The 16248-nt window shown below is 40.0% G+C and overlaps 2 protein-coding genes and 1 long non-coding RNA gene across 3 annotated transcripts; 2 read left to right on the top strand and 1 right to left on the bottom strand.

Annotated features, from left to right (window-relative positions):
* Window positions 1-316: 316 nt before the first annotated feature.
* LOC144204427 (uncharacterized) lies at window positions 317-1996 on the top strand. Its single transcript, XR_013327887.1, has 4 exons — window positions 317-365; window positions 466-495; window positions 1843-1896; window positions 1976-1996. It is a non-coding gene; the product is annotated as an uncharacterized LOC144204427 (long non-coding RNA).
* Window positions 1997-2719: 723 nt separating this feature from the next.
* Window positions 2720-5358, bottom strand: pdcl3 (phosducin-like 3). The gene is made up of 6 exons (XM_077728443.1): window positions 5200-5358; window positions 4880-5000; window positions 4410-4500; window positions 3871-4014; window positions 3264-3472; window positions 2720-2998 (listed from the first exon to the last, which is right to left on the bottom strand). Exons 1-6 carry the CDS (start codon window positions 5203-5205, stop codon window positions 2850-2852), a joined length of 720 nt encoding a protein of 239 aa, XP_077584569.1. The 5' UTR covers window positions 5206-5358; the 3' UTR covers window positions 2720-2849.
* A 922-nt stretch (window positions 5359-6280) lies between these two features.
* Window positions 6281-16007, top strand: tbc1d8 (TBC1 domain family member 8). Its single transcript, XM_077728441.1, has 20 exons — window positions 6281-6671; window positions 8383-8493; window positions 8568-8686; window positions 8757-8985; window positions 9099-9339; window positions 9813-10020; window positions 10091-10288; window positions 10619-10765; window positions 11176-11326; window positions 11401-11615; window positions 11928-12045; window positions 12624-12909; window positions 13484-13619; window positions 13696-13794; window positions 13873-13941; window positions 14412-14676; window positions 14804-14869; window positions 14957-15043; window positions 15120-15247; window positions 15455-16007. The coding sequence occupies exons 1-20, from the start codon at window positions 6545-6547 to the stop codon at window positions 15803-15805; spliced, it is 3351 nt and encodes a 1116-aa protein (XP_077584567.1). The 5' UTR covers window positions 6281-6544; the 3' UTR covers window positions 15806-16007.
* The last annotated feature ends 241 nt before the right edge of the window (window positions 16008-16248 follow it).

Genomic DNA, 16248 nt, shown 5'->3' on the forward strand with positions numbered 1-16248 from the left:
GAATTTGAATGTAAAAACATTTTAAAAAGTTCCATCAATTTATGTCTACATTTTCAAATTTGAATTGATGGTTTGATTTTGTTGTTTAATTAGTACTTAGATAATTGCAAGCTCATTATTCAATTTTTCAAGGCAAAACATTTTTACATTATTTTTTTTACTGTTTTTCATTCAGATGCTAGTCTTTACCAAAGATTGGAAGACGGACTTGTGTTCAGAACGGTGATTATGAAAAAATGTTGACAAAATACTGAAATCTTTTACCTTTTCAAGTCCTGACATGCACTTGATTTGTCGTTTTGGTGGTTGGTCTGCAGGTCCGAGATGACGAACCTGCTCAAATCTCATGGAGAGACGACGAGGACGTATGTTTTCGAACCTGCATTCATATTAGATCATTATTATTTTTTAAATGATTAACAAGATAGCAATGTGTAGAATAATCTAAATCAAATTTCTTCACAGCAACAGCAAGTCCAGAATCTTTTCAAAAGAGTAAGTCATACCTGTCAACCTCGAACCATTTGTGATCTTACCAAATTTTGTTTTCGCCCTTACATATATGTATAAATACATGGAAAATCTTACCACTTTACTTTTTTGTAAAAAATCACGAACAACAAGTAGAAAATGTATGTTTATGTGTTTATTGCTTTCAAAGTTCCACTACAACAGCTTCCTACAAAAATTGTTCCAATACCTGGTGCATTCAATAATATTTTAATGTGCGTTCACATGACATTTGTTGTAATTCAAATTCATCTGTTCTTGTTTCCCACTCTTTTCTGTGTCTTCCATGCTGTTCTCTCTTTTTCTTTGGTGCTGGTTCAGCCAATTTCAAAGTCCTTTTCATTGAAGCCATTGTCAGATAAATCAACTTGTACCACGTGTAAGAGTGTATTCTTGACTTGTAAACAGACCAGAAACAGCTGATCAAATGAAAGTAAACATAAACAAGGGAACAGGAAACGGAAATCACATGGTGAAAGTGTTACAAAACGAAATGTTTATCATGATCTTTTTTTTTTAGCCAATCAGAGGCGCCGGTACATATATCACTTGGCAGACATGCGTTTCCGGGAAGAAACAATGGCGGATGGTGAAAAATGGCTAGAAAGTGCCTTAATTTATTTTTTTTTCTCAAAATCACCGTTTAGCGTACCATTTTCATGTGTACAGCGTACCAATATAAAAATGGGCTTTCAGTTGTACCAATTACGGCGAGAACGTACCAGTTGACAGGTATGGTAAGTTCCTCCTCTTTTAGGGGATAAAAGTTTGATGTTGCTAGGTATGTACCATGTTTGATCAGTGGACCGAGCGCTTTGCTGCTGTTGGTTCAATTCCTGATTGTGGGTTATGTCAGGAAGGGCCTCTAGTGTAAAACGTGGCAAACCTAACATGAGAATTGATTGGTCGCTAAGTTAATTTTGCTAACATTTTTTGAGACTTTTCTTTTGGCTCTATTCATGTAGGGGAATATCTACCAAACATTGAGGGACATTTTTTTTTACTAAATGCTAAATGGAAGGACTTCTGCAATTGAGCAAAACATTATATTGTTTGTGCACGGTTACTTGCGACTTCTATGGGGGTTTAATTCTAATATGTCAATCTGAGTTCACATCGGTAAAAAATGGCTTAAGGGCCTCAACTCTCACACATTTGTAGGAAATTACAAAAAAATGAACCCCATTTGGTAGGCAAATAAATATGGCCAACTTTAAGTCTGTTTTTGAGCACAGCTTTTTAAGACTTCTTCTGTTCCCATTGCTTCAAGAAACAGGTTTTGGGGGCAGAATGTTCAGTTTTTTTGTTTTAAATTTGATTTGTCTTTTCTAGTTCCTGTTTCATTATTCAAAAGCAAAGACCTCCACTGACCCGAGGGAGAACATGGTGAGCCGATTGCAGTGGTTTTGGATAGGAGTGGAGGATTATTGTGATTATCAATTGTCATTGGTCGCCTTCTCTACAGAAACCCAGCTCTATTCACCCTCTGATGCGATTATCACCCAAACTGTCGCAGCGGCGAAAGAAGACGGTGGTGCTTCTGGTAAGACAAAATGTCCACTAGACTCTTAATATTAATAATGACCTCTTTTTTTTTACAAATGCAGAATATTTGAGACTGGTCACCATGACGAGAGAAAAGACAACCAAAAATCAGCCAGAAAATGTTGCTTCTGGATGACAGTAATCGGAGAAGAACAACGCTTGATGATGCTTATAAAGATGACTGACTCATGATGTACATTAAAACTTGCACTATGACTAACCTTTGCTTCTATTTGATCTCAAGTCATACATGCACGAATAAGTGTGTGCATTAATCGAGTCTTGGCGATCTCCATGGCGACAAGTTTAACAAGCTGTTTTTTTTTTTAAACCTCATAGAATTAAATGAGTATTTCTAATTTCTGGGAGGGCCACATAAAAATACACTAGTATATTTCTATTAAATATGGCCATGTCATTTAATCATATTTTTTTGGCAATGACTTGATTAAAAATATTTATATATTAAATATTTTTGTAATACTGGAAATACATAATTATTAAGTATTAAGTATTCAAATAATTAGAAAAAAATCCCCATAACATTTATATTTCCAAAGATATATTACCAAATTTTGGTCTTCTCTTCATTATGTAAAAGGAAAGTAAAATAGTCATTTCCAAATGTTTGTTATGAATGAATGTAAGAAATAAAAAGAGAGCGTTGCTATAAACGAGGAGTTTAATGTAGACATGATTGTTGAGGTGGCGGACGTTTTGGCATTTGTTTTAAATAAAAATATCTGAAATGCATTGATTTAAAAAAGAAGGAAAGAGGGATTCGATCGGAGGTCCTAATCTTGGTCCGAGTCGTCGCTGTTATGGTTGCGCGTGGGGATCGAGCACCTGATGGATGACATCATGTGATCGTGGATCTGCTTGTGGGGGTTCTCCTCAAGATCTGTCTTCACTGCGCCGGACTCTGACAGCCGCCATTCCAACTCTAAAAAGCAAACATACAACATGTGATGCAACAAAATATAGAAAAACTTCTCAATTCATTAAAAGTGCATTAACCCTTTGACTGCCCAAAAAAAAAACATTTTGAAGTTAGTAAGTATGATCACAAATGCAGCCCTTAGGGTGGTCATTTTGGAGTACTACAGCTAATTCATTCTAATCCTGTAGCAAAATGTTATTATTTTGTTGACCACATTTTCAACCATGGTATAGTACGTTATGTATTTTTACAAAATGAAGTGTGTCACCTTGCAGGGTGAGGTTCATCCCCCCGAAGACGAGCGGGCCGATAAACTGCGCCTTCATCTCTCCATGGAAGTAGACGAAGACGGTGGGCAGGTTTTTGTCTGGGTAGTTGGCGATACAAGTGGTTGAGATGGACTTGAGGAACTTGGTCTGACGGAACTTTTGGGCTAACGCGCTCAAGTGCTGGTTGATGAGGGCGCACAGAGGGATGCTGGGAAAGCAAAAACAACAGTCACTTTCTCCTCCGGAGACAGCTGGGATCGGCCCCGGCACCCCCCACGACCCGAATGAGCATAAAGCGGTTCAGAAAATGAGCTAAGAGGTTTTCAGTGAATGGGTGTGTTTTCCGTGTGTGTTCTGTCTGCCTGCTTATGAATGTGTCCCACCTGCTGTGTCTCTCCGGTGCGCCTTCCCCGTGTGACGCATGTGTTTGTAATTGTCTTGTTATCCCCCGCCTATGTATTTAAACCCCGTGTCCTTGTCAGTCTGTGTGCGATTACAGTTTCTTTTGGGTTAGGTCGTCTTTATTTATTTAATGAATGAAGACTGATGAAATGAGAAGCAATTATATTGAACAATTTGTGTAGCTGTTGTCTAGTGTGTGTTTACCCCTGCTTGTAGAGGTGCAGAACCACCCAGATGTCATCTCCCGCCTTGTTGACCTCCTTGACATAATCTTGACCCGATATTTCCGTCAATTCCCCAAAGACGTTTTTCAGCTGCATTGACTTCCACTCGGCCAGACGCTTCTGTCTAAACACAAACATAGTGTATGGATGAATATCAATTCAAACCCTTTTTTGATCTAGCCTATAAAACTCCTACTACAGATCACATTTCTTCTATGAAGATTGGAATGGCTATGTTCTAGCCCAAGTTAAAAAAAAGTAACAAATGTTTATAATAATATAATTTGGGTGAAAGAGCATGTTATTTTGAATCATTCAAATCATGCAAAAACTCTATCACATCAGAATATATTACAAATATGTAAACCAAAGTGCAATCACATTTGTAAATTAATGAAAAAACACTGTCTTAAAAGCATTTTTGGGGTGAAAAGATGTTTTGAGCAGATTTTACCTCCATGAAAAAAAATACACAATCGGGACAGACAAGGGCAGCATGGAGGTTTCTTGTGTACCCACCTGTACATCTCAATAGCAGCCTCATCATCATCTTCGAACTCGTCTTCGTTCTCATGCAGCTCCTCTAGTGTCATGTCCTCATATGTTTTCACTGCGCACAGAAATTAACACGGCACAATCATATTACTGAAGTGGAACGATGGTAGCAAATGCATAAATGTTTAGCTGCTACTTATGTCAGTTATTAGGTTGATGATACATTAAGCTGAATGATTTTGACCTTTGAATAACAATTCGGAAAACAATGAATTGAATTAGCAAACGTATGAAAACATATTGAAATGAAAAATGAATGTATAATTCGATTAAAATATCGAATAATAATTTAAAAATGTTCAAACAAGATTTTTGATTAAATTATGTGTATCATGAAAAGACGCTTCTTTGATATCGATGAAAGGGCCCAATGGAATCATACGTTTAATTTGTCGCCCCCTACAGGCTGAAATACAAGTAATAAATATTCTCACCGACAGACTGCTGCTGGCGAGCCAACTCTTCCTCTTCTTCGACATCTTTGGGGTCTTCCTTCGGGGGGAGAATCCCTTTCTTCCTCAGGATGTCATTCCACTCGGTGTCCTCGTTTGGGTCCTTCCAGAAAAAAATCAAATAAGACACAACATCCACTAAACTCATCAGCCCAAAGAAAGTGACATGTACATTTAGTTGTTTTTAAGAAAACACACAGATCGCTGATTCTACACGCTAAGATAAAAACACAAACAACTGTTTGTAGAAGAATTTTAGACGTTAAGATGACGACTTTAAGAGTAAAAACATGTTTTCTCACCTGCATTTCTTCTCACTGGAGTTTTCCTAAAGAATCACACCACTCCTCTTGTGAAAGGCGGAACTCGAAAGAGCAAACGTAAAAATGACCGGGCACAAACAAACCACAATACTTACTGTAATATTTTTCACCTTGCCATATTTTACCACATGTGAACTTGAAATATTCAAGAGTAAGTTCATGTTCATTTAAGCTGATTTTAACTTTGTTTACTGTTATGGATCTGATTTTACGATCTCATAGTAAAACTGAATCGGGGGGGACAATAATACAAGTGACACTGATTTCCGCTTTTGCTAAACTATGTCCATATAAGGAATGACAGCGGGCAATTCCATTTGAGGATTTCGAGATCGTCATTGAGCAGGTGCTGCCCACGTGGTCTTGGATAGGGTTGCGTGGGTGGGACACACATTCCACCAACAATAAACAACTAAAGACATTTTTAAAAAGAACAAGGAAAAACATTTGACAGAAAAAAGTCAGTATGTTAGCATTTGGACATGATGTTAGGAGCCAGTCAGATGGAACAACATTGGAACCGAAAGACGTAAAATACGCAATGAGCACATTATTTTAGAATCGTGCAAACTATGTTTTTTTTCTTTTAAACTTGTTTCAATTCCCTTATTGTTATTAATGTTGGCTTTCATTATCATTGTAATAACCTTTAAATGAAAAAATAAATCTCTAGGTCATAATTGTTGCTGCATAAAGGGTTAGGAGCCAACTTTTGTATAGCTGTACACTGTAACACAGTAACTACTGTCCCTGAAAGGTTTGACAATATTTTATTAAACTCTTATAAAGTACTATGTTGTATATAGTATACAATAAAACCCACCACTCTTTAACTCAGAATGGGCTGACGTTTTTTTCGCCCCTCCTAACTTAACGGCGTCATAGGCACGCACTCCAAAGGGGCGTGTCGTAGCTAGCATTCATATCTGTGAGTTAAAGCATGAATCAACTCTTTCTCTAAGTTACTCCTGTTAATAATCACCCTCCGACATTATGATGGACTACAAATGAATGAATCTCCAACGCGAATATGCAAAAACTACAAAGATGTCGTGAGGAAATGACGTGACCTATTGTTCTAATAATCACAACCGAGTAACACATCTATCCCTGGAGTAGTGAGAGACAATCTTTGATCGGCACGTCCAGCTGTTGGGTTTCGACTCGGGCGAACCCGACGTCAAAAGTGTTCGAACTACGAAATGAAGCCTACCGCCAAATCGCCGCTTTAGCCCGGCGGGGAGGACTTCCCGGGCGGTGGCAAACTTGTCCCACATCCCCGCCCCTCCTCAGGTGGTGGTCCCACCCTGCTTAGAAAAAAGAAATGTGGCTGAACCCGGAGGAAGTGGCGGTGAAGAATGCGTTAAAGCTGTGGATAACCGAGCGCAGCAATGACTTCTTCCTGCTGCAGAGGAGGAGAGGTCGCGGGGAGCACACCGGGAAGATAAGCGGTCAGTACGATCCGAGATACGGAGCACCTGGGTGGGCATTGGAGGGCGTGTGCGCGCGCGTGGGTCATCACTCTCTTGGAAACAATCTTTTCTCCAAAGTCCCCTGATCTAAACAAAAGTCAACTTGTAACGCAATAAAAACGCTTCAACTAATATCCCAGCTTGTAAAATGAAGAAAACAAGTTTATCCAGGCCAGGAGTCAAATTTCAGCCATTTTTGCTAATTATTACATGACTGTGGATTTAGGATCTCTTTTAGGACAATAATTAACAATGAACACGTTGTTGTTGTTTTTTCCTGTTCAACCAAACGCACAGTGACATGTGACACAAAGTAAAACTTGTTTCTAAAATAATTTAAACGTACAGTGGTAAATTATTTAAAAGTTATTGCAGTGATTTTTTTAGTCATTTATTTTCAATTGAGCAAATTTTTATTGCAATAAAAATATATATGTATCATGTTTTTTTTACTAAATGCTTTCTATATTTAGGCATTTTGTATACTGTTAAATAATGCTAAATTGATGAATAAAAATCAGATATACACTCTATTTAAGGCCTCAAGTAACTCTTCAGAGGGTTTATTTTCATAGTATATCACTAACCATAACTGATCTGTCAATGAAAAAGTAGAACACATAAAAAATCAATTACAAAATTAAATTGTCATCCCAAAGAAACTTTTTGTCATAATGTTGGATTAGGAAAACCCACTGAAAGCATGTTATGTCTCAATAATTGCACAAAATGGTGAAAAAATGCTTAGTTAACAATAACTTATTTGCAGTAGAGAGGATTGTCCTCTCAAAACAGGCTGATTTCGAGGTGGAAAATGCTCTCACACACCCGTTTCATCACAATAGATGTACTATTGTTGACCTGTAGAAAAATAATCTGTTGTGAGAAACTTTCATCAAACTACAGCTGACGCAATCAGTTTATGTATCAAACTAACCGTACGAAAAGTGAAGAATCTGATTTTCATTTCCAGTCTCAAAGTGAGCTTCCTCATTTGCCTCTTATTACCAAAGATGAAAGTTGCTTTCACAGATGCCTTTCAGTTCCTCTGTGATGACAAGCTCCCACTCATAATTCATTGGTGTTATTATAAACAAATAAAAACATCAAAGGAGAATCTGAAAATCTTCTTGGGAGATTTGTTATATAGCCCGATTATTTTTTTGTGCAGTTAGCAAACTTTGGACAAAATTTTGCCATCTGACCGGCATATTTTGTGGGAATGCCAGCTTCCAAAAGACACACTTGGTTTACCTTCACCCCGGAAGAATTCCGGAATGCTCCCCTTCCCTCGGAGGCCTTTGTGCGGGTTGCTAGGTTTTCGACGGCACGCCTTCAAGCTGCTCAACTTGGACAGCAGAAAACAACAGCAGAAGATTAAAGGACACGTTTTTTTTCTCCGTACATAAGAGGAAAGAAACTGACTGTCTGAGATAAAAGCAATTTAAAAAGTATTTTTGAGTAGCATAAAGATGATGGATGTACAATTCATTTGGATTTTGACACATTTTTATTAAAAAAAGGTAGTTATAATAGGGGTGACTCTACTTTGCGATTTTTTTGATTATCACGGCCATGCCTGGTCTACATTAACCGCGATATTCGAGGGATTACTGTTGTAGCATTGTAATCTGATGTTAATTTAATGTCATTGCAAGGTCATATGTGTTTTGATGTGTGTATTGTGCAGGTATTCTGGTGGGGGCGCTAGACACAGTGCTGGACTCAAACGCCAGAATGACACCCTTCCGAATCCTGCTCCAGATTCCAGGTTCACAGATTAGTTGGATCATTGCAAGCGGTAAGACCACCCAATAGTGATCAACCCCTCCCCATGTTTGGGAAAAAAAATGATTGAACCATGTCCATTTGTAGGAGCAGCCATGGAGGAAGTGAACAAGCACTGGGATTGGCTGGCCCACAACCTGCTGCACTCACTCTCCGTCTTTGAAAACAAGGAAGATGTGGCCAGCTTCGTTAGAGGAAAAGTCAAGGTGGGATGAGTACAGTCGGAGTACAACGGGGTGCTTGGAAAGCCACTGACCGGTCTAACTTTCTGCACAGGGTCTGATCGCCGAGGAGTCCCGGGGGCGTCAGGCAGCCCAGGAGGGCGATCCGGAGAAGTTTCGCGAGGCCCTGCTGAAGTTTGAGCGCCACTTTGGGCTGCCCACATCCGAGAAGTTGGTCACTTTCTACTCCTGCTGCACTTGGAAGGGGAGAGTCCCACGCCAGGGTCTCCTTTACCTCAGTATCAATCACATGGCTTTTTACTCTTTTCTGCTGGGGAAAGAAGGTAATTAAAATTTAGGGTTAGGGTTCATGAACCAGTACAAAAATATTTTTTTGTCTTTTTATTTATTTATTTTTTACATTTTAATCTTATATTTATTATATCTTTTTGTTTAGTCAAGTTTGTGATTCCATGGGCGGATGTGATTCGCCTGGAGCGGGTGTCTGGCGGCTTCATGACCGAAGCCGTCCGGGTGAGCACCAGACAACGTCAAAGAGACTTCTCCATGTTCCTCAACCTGGATGAGGCTTTCGGAGTGCTGGGGCAGCTGGCCGACATCGCCTTGCGCCGGCTAATGGACAGCGAAGGTCTGGAGTTGGACCGGGTGCTGCAGCAGCCGGCACGCATCACCAAAAGGTCAGATTCAATTGTTTTCAGTAAGTCATCTTAAAATGTTTCAATTAATTTGCTCTCAACAAATAACGATTGCATATAGTTTTTAATTGAAAATATTGATGAATTAACTAAATTATCAAATAAATATTTTTAAAAATAATTGTAAACTTTTAGATTTCCTCTATTTTAATTATAGATGAAATACATAGATAAAAAAATATCAAAAGTTAAAGATTATTTGCTGTTATTAGTCTCAATAAAGAGAAGATATACAATTGGTATCACAGTATTTTTTCTAATCTAAATGATTAATCAACGAGATAAATACTTGATAACATTAATTTTGGCCCTTAAAGGGACCTAAACGTGCTCCAAAACAAAGTGTATGTATAACAAAGAGTATGACTATTTCAATTTTTTAAATGAAAATAAAATAAATACATTCACACAGCATTAGCACCACTCTTTTTCAATTTTACCCATCTTGAATTCAGGGTCCTGGAGGAACAAGCATTACGCGAGTATGTTCTGGCGCTTTTCCGCCTCCCCCGCAGCGAGCGACTCCACGAGGTGGCCTCGTGCTCAGTTTGGACGCCGCACGCCCGCTGTCACACCGCCGGCACCCTTTACACCACCGACAGCTACTTGGGCTTCTCCAGCCGAGAAGAGGGACAATGTCTTCTCCTTATACCGCTCTCCGAGGTGGAAATTCAACCGGGATCGGTGCTGTATATTTCCGACGAGATCTGCTAAAAGTCTGCACTGTGCCCAGGTGTTGTCTGTGGAGAAGGCGGAAAGCACGTGTCCACTTCCCAACCCGGTGATTGTGAGCGTACGATCCAAGAAGGCTTTTCAATTTATCGAGCTACAAGAGCGTGACGACCTGGTGGAGAGCGTGGACTGCCGCTTGCGATCGTTGCACCTCAAACAATCGGCCTTTCGCACCAGTACGACTGCTAAAAGGACTGCGGTATGTCAAGGCACATTATTTCTTCAAATCTAGACTAAACTACTAACCATATTATTTGTCAAAAATAACATGCATAATATCCAATTATGTTATTACCCTCCATATTTCTTTTTTGTGTCCCATTTTGATTGACAATTGATTAAAGACATAATGTAGTGTCCATTAGAAATCTTGGATTGAACTGGTACCCAACATTCGCACACCCACATTACCGTAACTTACTGGGTAGACTAACTTGAAGACTGAAATTTCAGTAGGAGAAATGAATGATCCCATTTTGAACATATCATGGTGTTCTTCATTTTGTTGTTGTTGTTGTTCTTGCACCAGAGCTGTCCCAATCCCTACTACACCTTCTACTATGACACCGCGTGCTCAGATGAAGATGAGATGGAGGAACAGGTGCTTCGGAACACCGTCAATAGCCAAGCTCTTATGACGGCATTTCATCACAACTCACCAGGAATTAATGACAAGGTCAGAAAAAGGCTAAATATCAATATTAATAATAATAGTAGGGTAATTATACTAATAACCAATAATGATAACGCAATAGACGTCCAACCCATATATATACATGCATATTGATTATCAAGCAATATTGTGAAATTGAATGGTTGCTGTCATCCACCATCAATGAAGACCAATTAGTTAAAAAGAAAAAAAATGAATCTGAATGTCATTATTTTCAATTTGCAATACCACATATGAATATCACCACCTATATTGATTATCTTTTGGTATCATGACATTGGAATTGCAAAAATTGTAACGATCATGCATATTCTGATGCTTCACTAAGAGTTTTTGTATGATTATCACACAATCATTTTATCCTCAAGTGGTTGTTGACATCGGCAAAGTATCATATTGTGACTAACTTTCAGAATGCAGAGGCAATGAAGGAGAAGCTCTGGGAGGACCACTTTGCCGAGTTCGGCCGCGGCGTCCACATGTTTCGCACTGACAAAGCCCAGCGACTCCTGGCCATGGGCATACCTGAGTCACTCCGAGGCGAGCTTTGGATGATGCTCTCAGGTGAGAAGAGCCAACCCTGCAGCTTCTATCTAAAACATCCAGTTGATTTGCGAGTATCTTTTTATGTTTTCTAGACGCATCTTCCGATCTCGACTCCCACCCGGGCTACTACGCCGGCCTAGTGCAGACGTCCATGGGACAGACCAGCCTAACCACGGACGAGATCGAGCGGGACCTCCACCGCTCCTTACCGGATCATCCGGCTTTCCAGAATCCCACTGGCATTGCAGCGCTCCGCCGGGTCCTCACTGCCTACGCCCACCGCAACCCCAAGATCGGATACTGTCAAGTAAGGGGCCATAACACGTCACATTTTTTTCTTACCACTAGTATCTAACTCCAAAAACATTAGTATTCTGAACAAAAATATTTACCAACTAAATTCCCAAAGCGTTGACAAGGTTGGTCGGGATAGACTCTAGCACCCCCGCCAACTTTGTGACTATAAGCGGAATGGGAAATGATTGAACACTTTTGATGATGACAATAGAAGTAGGCATGTCTAAGTGTGAATATTGGTTCACATTTAGCAAAAATACTATTTCTCTTTACTAGTCGATATGTACTGCTGCAAAATTGATCTTTTTCTTTGTGATGCTAGTCGATGAACATCCTGGCCTCGGTGCTGCTGCTGTACGCTAAAGAAGAAGAAGCTTTCTGGCTGTTGGTGGCCGTCTGTGAGCGGATGCTTCCCGATTATTTTAATCGCCGTGTGATTGGTAAGTGCAATGTTTGGGAAGATAGCTACAGAAAATACTTGTTTCCCTGACAAGGTTTCCCCTCAATTATAATACCATAGGGACTACTTTGTAATGGTACTTATAATCATCCAGCATATTTTGTCTTTATTCATATATCTATATCTCATGTTTTTTTGTCCCAAGACTGTTCTCTTATCATTTGTGTCCTATTGGAAAGACTCCTTTAACTCTAATAGAGCACTTATTTAAGTGCTTTAAAGGCAGGTAATGAGTTTATTCATTAAAAAAAATCATAACAAATATATATATCAAAAGTACATGAATGATTATAATTAAGACCCACCATGCAAAAAAGTGGATATAACATTTTGGACTGTAAAAAGATAGCAAATGTTAATAATGTGGTCTACATGATCCAAAATGATGATTCTGAACAGAGAATTTCATTTTTCTGTCATTATGTAATAGAGGAGAATTAAAAACCAGTATGTACCCGTCTCTTGTACTATTATAGCCAATCAGATGCGAGTATCTCCCAATTGCCTAACATCTAAGCAGTTGTTCATCTACAAACGCTTGCTTTTTCTAATACACAGGTGCCCAAGTGGACCAATCTGTGTTCGAGCAACTGATCAGCGAGCGTCTCCCTGATCTGGCCGACCATTTTCCGGACCTTTCCACACTGTCGTCGGTGTCGCTCTCCTGGTTTTTGACAGTCTTTGTCAGCGTGCTGCCCTTCCACAGCGCCGTGTGCGTGATGGACTGCTTCTTCTTCCACGGCATCAAGGCCATTTTCCAGCTAGCTCTGGCCGTGCTGGAGGCCAACGCCGCCAGCCTCTGCACCGGAGTGGACGACGGCCAGACACTTATGGTTCTTGCTAGGTAAACACACACACACACTAATCAGACAACAGTATTTATTCGAGTGTTACGCACAAATATTTGTGCCAACATTTTTTAACAAAGTTCCTGTGTGGCTCCAGTTTTTTTAACTAGGTCTACAATGTCTTGTGTGTCTTCTGTATGTCTTGCTACTGCAACCAAGACATTTCTCATCTAATTTAATCTAATTATTTGTTGAATCTAATGATGATGAGTCAGACTTTGAACATTTTTAAATATTATAATAATGAATTAAACTTTAAGGATTTAAAATTGTAAGTTCCATTTAAGAATTGTGTTCATACTGGTAGTTAGTTTTACCAGGTTTACGTACCATATGTTGTGTATAATTTTTTTTTGTCATGGCAAAACAATTATACACAACATATGGTACATAAACTACCAGCATGATCACCATTTCATTCGAGTACTTTCATTCGAGTAGAAAAATGAATTTATACTAATTTTTAGTCACAATTTTTGGGTGCTCACTACATGTGTGTGCATTATACTCGGAAAAATACGATACTTTAGTTGTGTTAGTGTGCTTAGCTTACCTTCTTGCCCATTTCAGTTTTCTAGAACATGTTGGAACTGACCAGTCATATCATGGCGAGTTCCCACAGCCCCATTTGGATGGCAATCACCTGCAGGACGAGCATGCTACGGGCAACGTGAATATAACGCAACTTCTCATTGATGCCTATGAAGTGAGTTACAAGTGGGGGTGCCAGAAAATGCTATTGCATTGAGAATTATTAATGGAATGTGGTTTTTCTGGGTTAGCGGTTCGGGGATCTGACGGTGAGGAAGATTGAGAGCCTCCGCTGTCGACATAGAATCCGAGTGCTTCAGGCGCACGAGGACACCACCAAAGAAAACGCGGTGAGGAAAAAAATGCGGACGCAAGCAGACGTTAAAGAGAAATTGAAGAAGATGCTAATTTTATACGTGTTTTGGCAGTTACGAGTGGTGACGCCAGAGGTTTCCATCCCTGCAGAGATTCTGGCTGATATTTATGACCTCTTTAAGGTAATTTATTCCGTGGGACTTCTGAAAATTGAGATGAATATTTCATATAAAAAATATTGCGTCCCCCTTGAAATTATATATTTATTTGTCCTTAATGGCACCTTTGGTTGAAAAAATACTACTCTTTATCTAGTTGTTTTTTTATACAATTTAAAATTTCTAGCAAGAACTTATTTATGCGTTAAAAATTACATCTTTAGGCGGCCAAGTGGTTATCTTGTCAGTCTTATAATTCTGGGGTCCAAGTTTGATCCCAGGTTGGTCCTCACTGTGTTGCCTCTTGGGCTTGCGTGGTTTTTCTTTGGGTACTCTGGTTTCCTTCCACATCTCAAAAACATGTACAGTAGGCTGGTTGAACACTCTAAATTGGTCATTGTGCCCTGCAATTAGCATTTTATCTGGAAAATTGGTGACGTTTGTTCCATTTTGACAAGCTTAGATGGTAATTGAAGAAATCTTTTTCCAAGCAGACTGAACATTTCATCAGCTTGTACTGGGGCGACATCAGCGCGGTGGCGGCAGCAGAGGCGGCATCGTGGCGCCGCGGCGTCTCCTACTTGGAGCGTAGATACCGACTGGACCTGCCGCAATTCAAGAGCCTGTACGGTCTGCTTGCTCCGTGGCCCGTGGGCGGCTGCCAGCGCCACATGGACGCCTTGGCCCGCCGAACCTTCAGCCTGTTGGATTCGGAAAGACACAATCTGCTCTCCTTCAGGGATTTTGCCCTCTGGCTCGGTGGGTGTGTAGCATGAGCGAGCAACCGGACGCTCTTTTGCTCATGTGCTTATTTCACTTCAACTCTCACATTGCAATGGCTGACTTTTATATAATATCCCAGTGACTTTCCACTTTGTGCTCTCAGACATTTTATACTGTGGCGAGCTAAGCGACAAGGTGAAGCTTTTGTACCGTCTCCACTTGCCACCAGGTGAGTTTTCTTAGTATATTTCCCAAATACGGGATGAATAAAGTTTAATCTAATCTAACCTAATATCATTGATATCACCTTTCACAGCTCTGGCGGACAACAATGTCCACTCATCCACAAATTTACCAGGCGTGGCGGCGTCCGACAGGCCCCTTTATGTGGGCGTGGCTTCAGGTGCGATGCTGCCAGCGCACTTGGCTTGACGTACTCGACTCTATTCCAAAATGTGCTTTTTATTTTGTTAATGAAGAAGAGAGAACTGGGAAAGGAGATAAGGTGAAGGACTATCAGGAGCAGCTCAAGCAGATGTTACGGGATTTGGGGGTGGACAAAGACAAAGACAAGGAAAACAGCCATCCCATCCCACTCATGAAACAGGTATACAGTAATTATATTTATTTATTTATTTATTTTTTTGAGTACTGCCACTTAGTGGTGTGTTACATTTTATTCTGGAAAATACAAGTACATTTTGCTGGGATGTAAATTTTCTGCATTACAATAAAAGGTCATGGGGTGATTTTGGTCAAAGCTTAAAACTTAAGCAAACTGGATTTGAATTGGCTGTCCCTGTTGTGTCATCAGCACGAGTTCATCCAGTTCTGTAAGACGCTCTGCACCTTGTTCCACGGCGACCCAGAGGAGAATGAGCTCTTCCAGGCCATCGCCAAGGTCACCAGCCTGGTTCTGCAAATCGGCGAGGCCACCGCCAAATCGGCTGGACCGGACGGAGACCGTGACGCCCTCTCGCCCGATGGCGACTGGACTGTCAGCCTGGCACAAATCGTGGCATCCTTGCTAACCGAACAGACTCTGGTCAATTTCCTGGAGAAACCTGGCGACCTGGGCGACCGCGTCTCCACCGCCAAAAAGAAGCAGTACCAACAGAGGGCACCACTGCTGGCCCTGCAGCATTCCCAATCGCTAATAAGTTGACACCCACCCCCACCCTGTCCTGTCCGTCCTCGTAAAACGAGGACAACTTACTGGCCACGCTTTCTCATTTCACTTGGGGACAACTCTCATGTTTTTTTACACAAACATTTTCTATTTTTTGTATTTACTGGCCATCATGCACCTAAACACTTTGATCATCCAAAATGTGCAAAAAACAAAACAAAAAAAAAACACTGGATTTGTCTTTTTAAATAAAATTTTTGAAACCCATAAGCAGTCTCTCTTGTTGTTGAAGACAAAAGATGTTAAGGGTAAAATATTAATGAAGGGAGTTTTGATCAGAAATTAATTTAATTCAGCTTATATTTAATTCCTAGTCATACAAGTTTGATCCAGAAAAAAATATATAACTATATCCTATAATAAAAAATAAATATAGACATTTTATCTATTTTTTTCTGTAGTTTTCAGGGGGAAAAAAA

This window comes from Stigmatopora nigra, chromosome 11 (assembly GCF_051989575.1).
Source record: "Stigmatopora nigra isolate UIUO_SnigA chromosome 11, RoL_Snig_1.1, whole genome shotgun sequence".
NCBI classification, from domain to species: domain Eukaryota; kingdom Metazoa; phylum Chordata; class Actinopteri; order Syngnathiformes; family Syngnathidae; genus Stigmatopora; species Stigmatopora nigra.

What these genes read in the sequence shown, in the direction of transcription:
- pdcl3 (XM_077728443.1), bottom strand. An exon ending in GCTGCTATTGAGATGTACAG is followed by an intron (nt 4,015 to 4,409) that starts GTGGGTACACAA and finishes GTTTGTGTTTAG; the next exon opens with ACAGAAGCGTCTGGCCGAGT. An exon ending in GATGAACCTCACCCTGCAAG is followed by an intron (nt 2,999 to 3,263) that starts GTGACACACTTC and finishes TTTGCTTTTTAG; the next exon opens with AGTTGGAATGGCGGCTGTCA.
- tbc1d8 (XM_077728441.1), top strand. Translation starts at nt 6,545, where the DNA reads ATGTGGCTGAACCCGGAGGAAGTGGCGGTGAAGAATGCGTTAAAGCTG. An exon ending in ATATTTATGACCTCTTTAAG is followed by an intron (nt 13,942 to 14,411) that starts GTAATTTATTCC and finishes TTTTCCAAGCAG; the next exon opens with ACTGAACATTTCATCAGCTT. An exon ending in TTATGTGGGCGTGGCTTCAG is followed by an intron (nt 15,044 to 15,119) that starts GTGCGATGCTGC and finishes TTGTTAATGAAG; the next exon opens with AAGAGAGAACTGGGAAAGGA.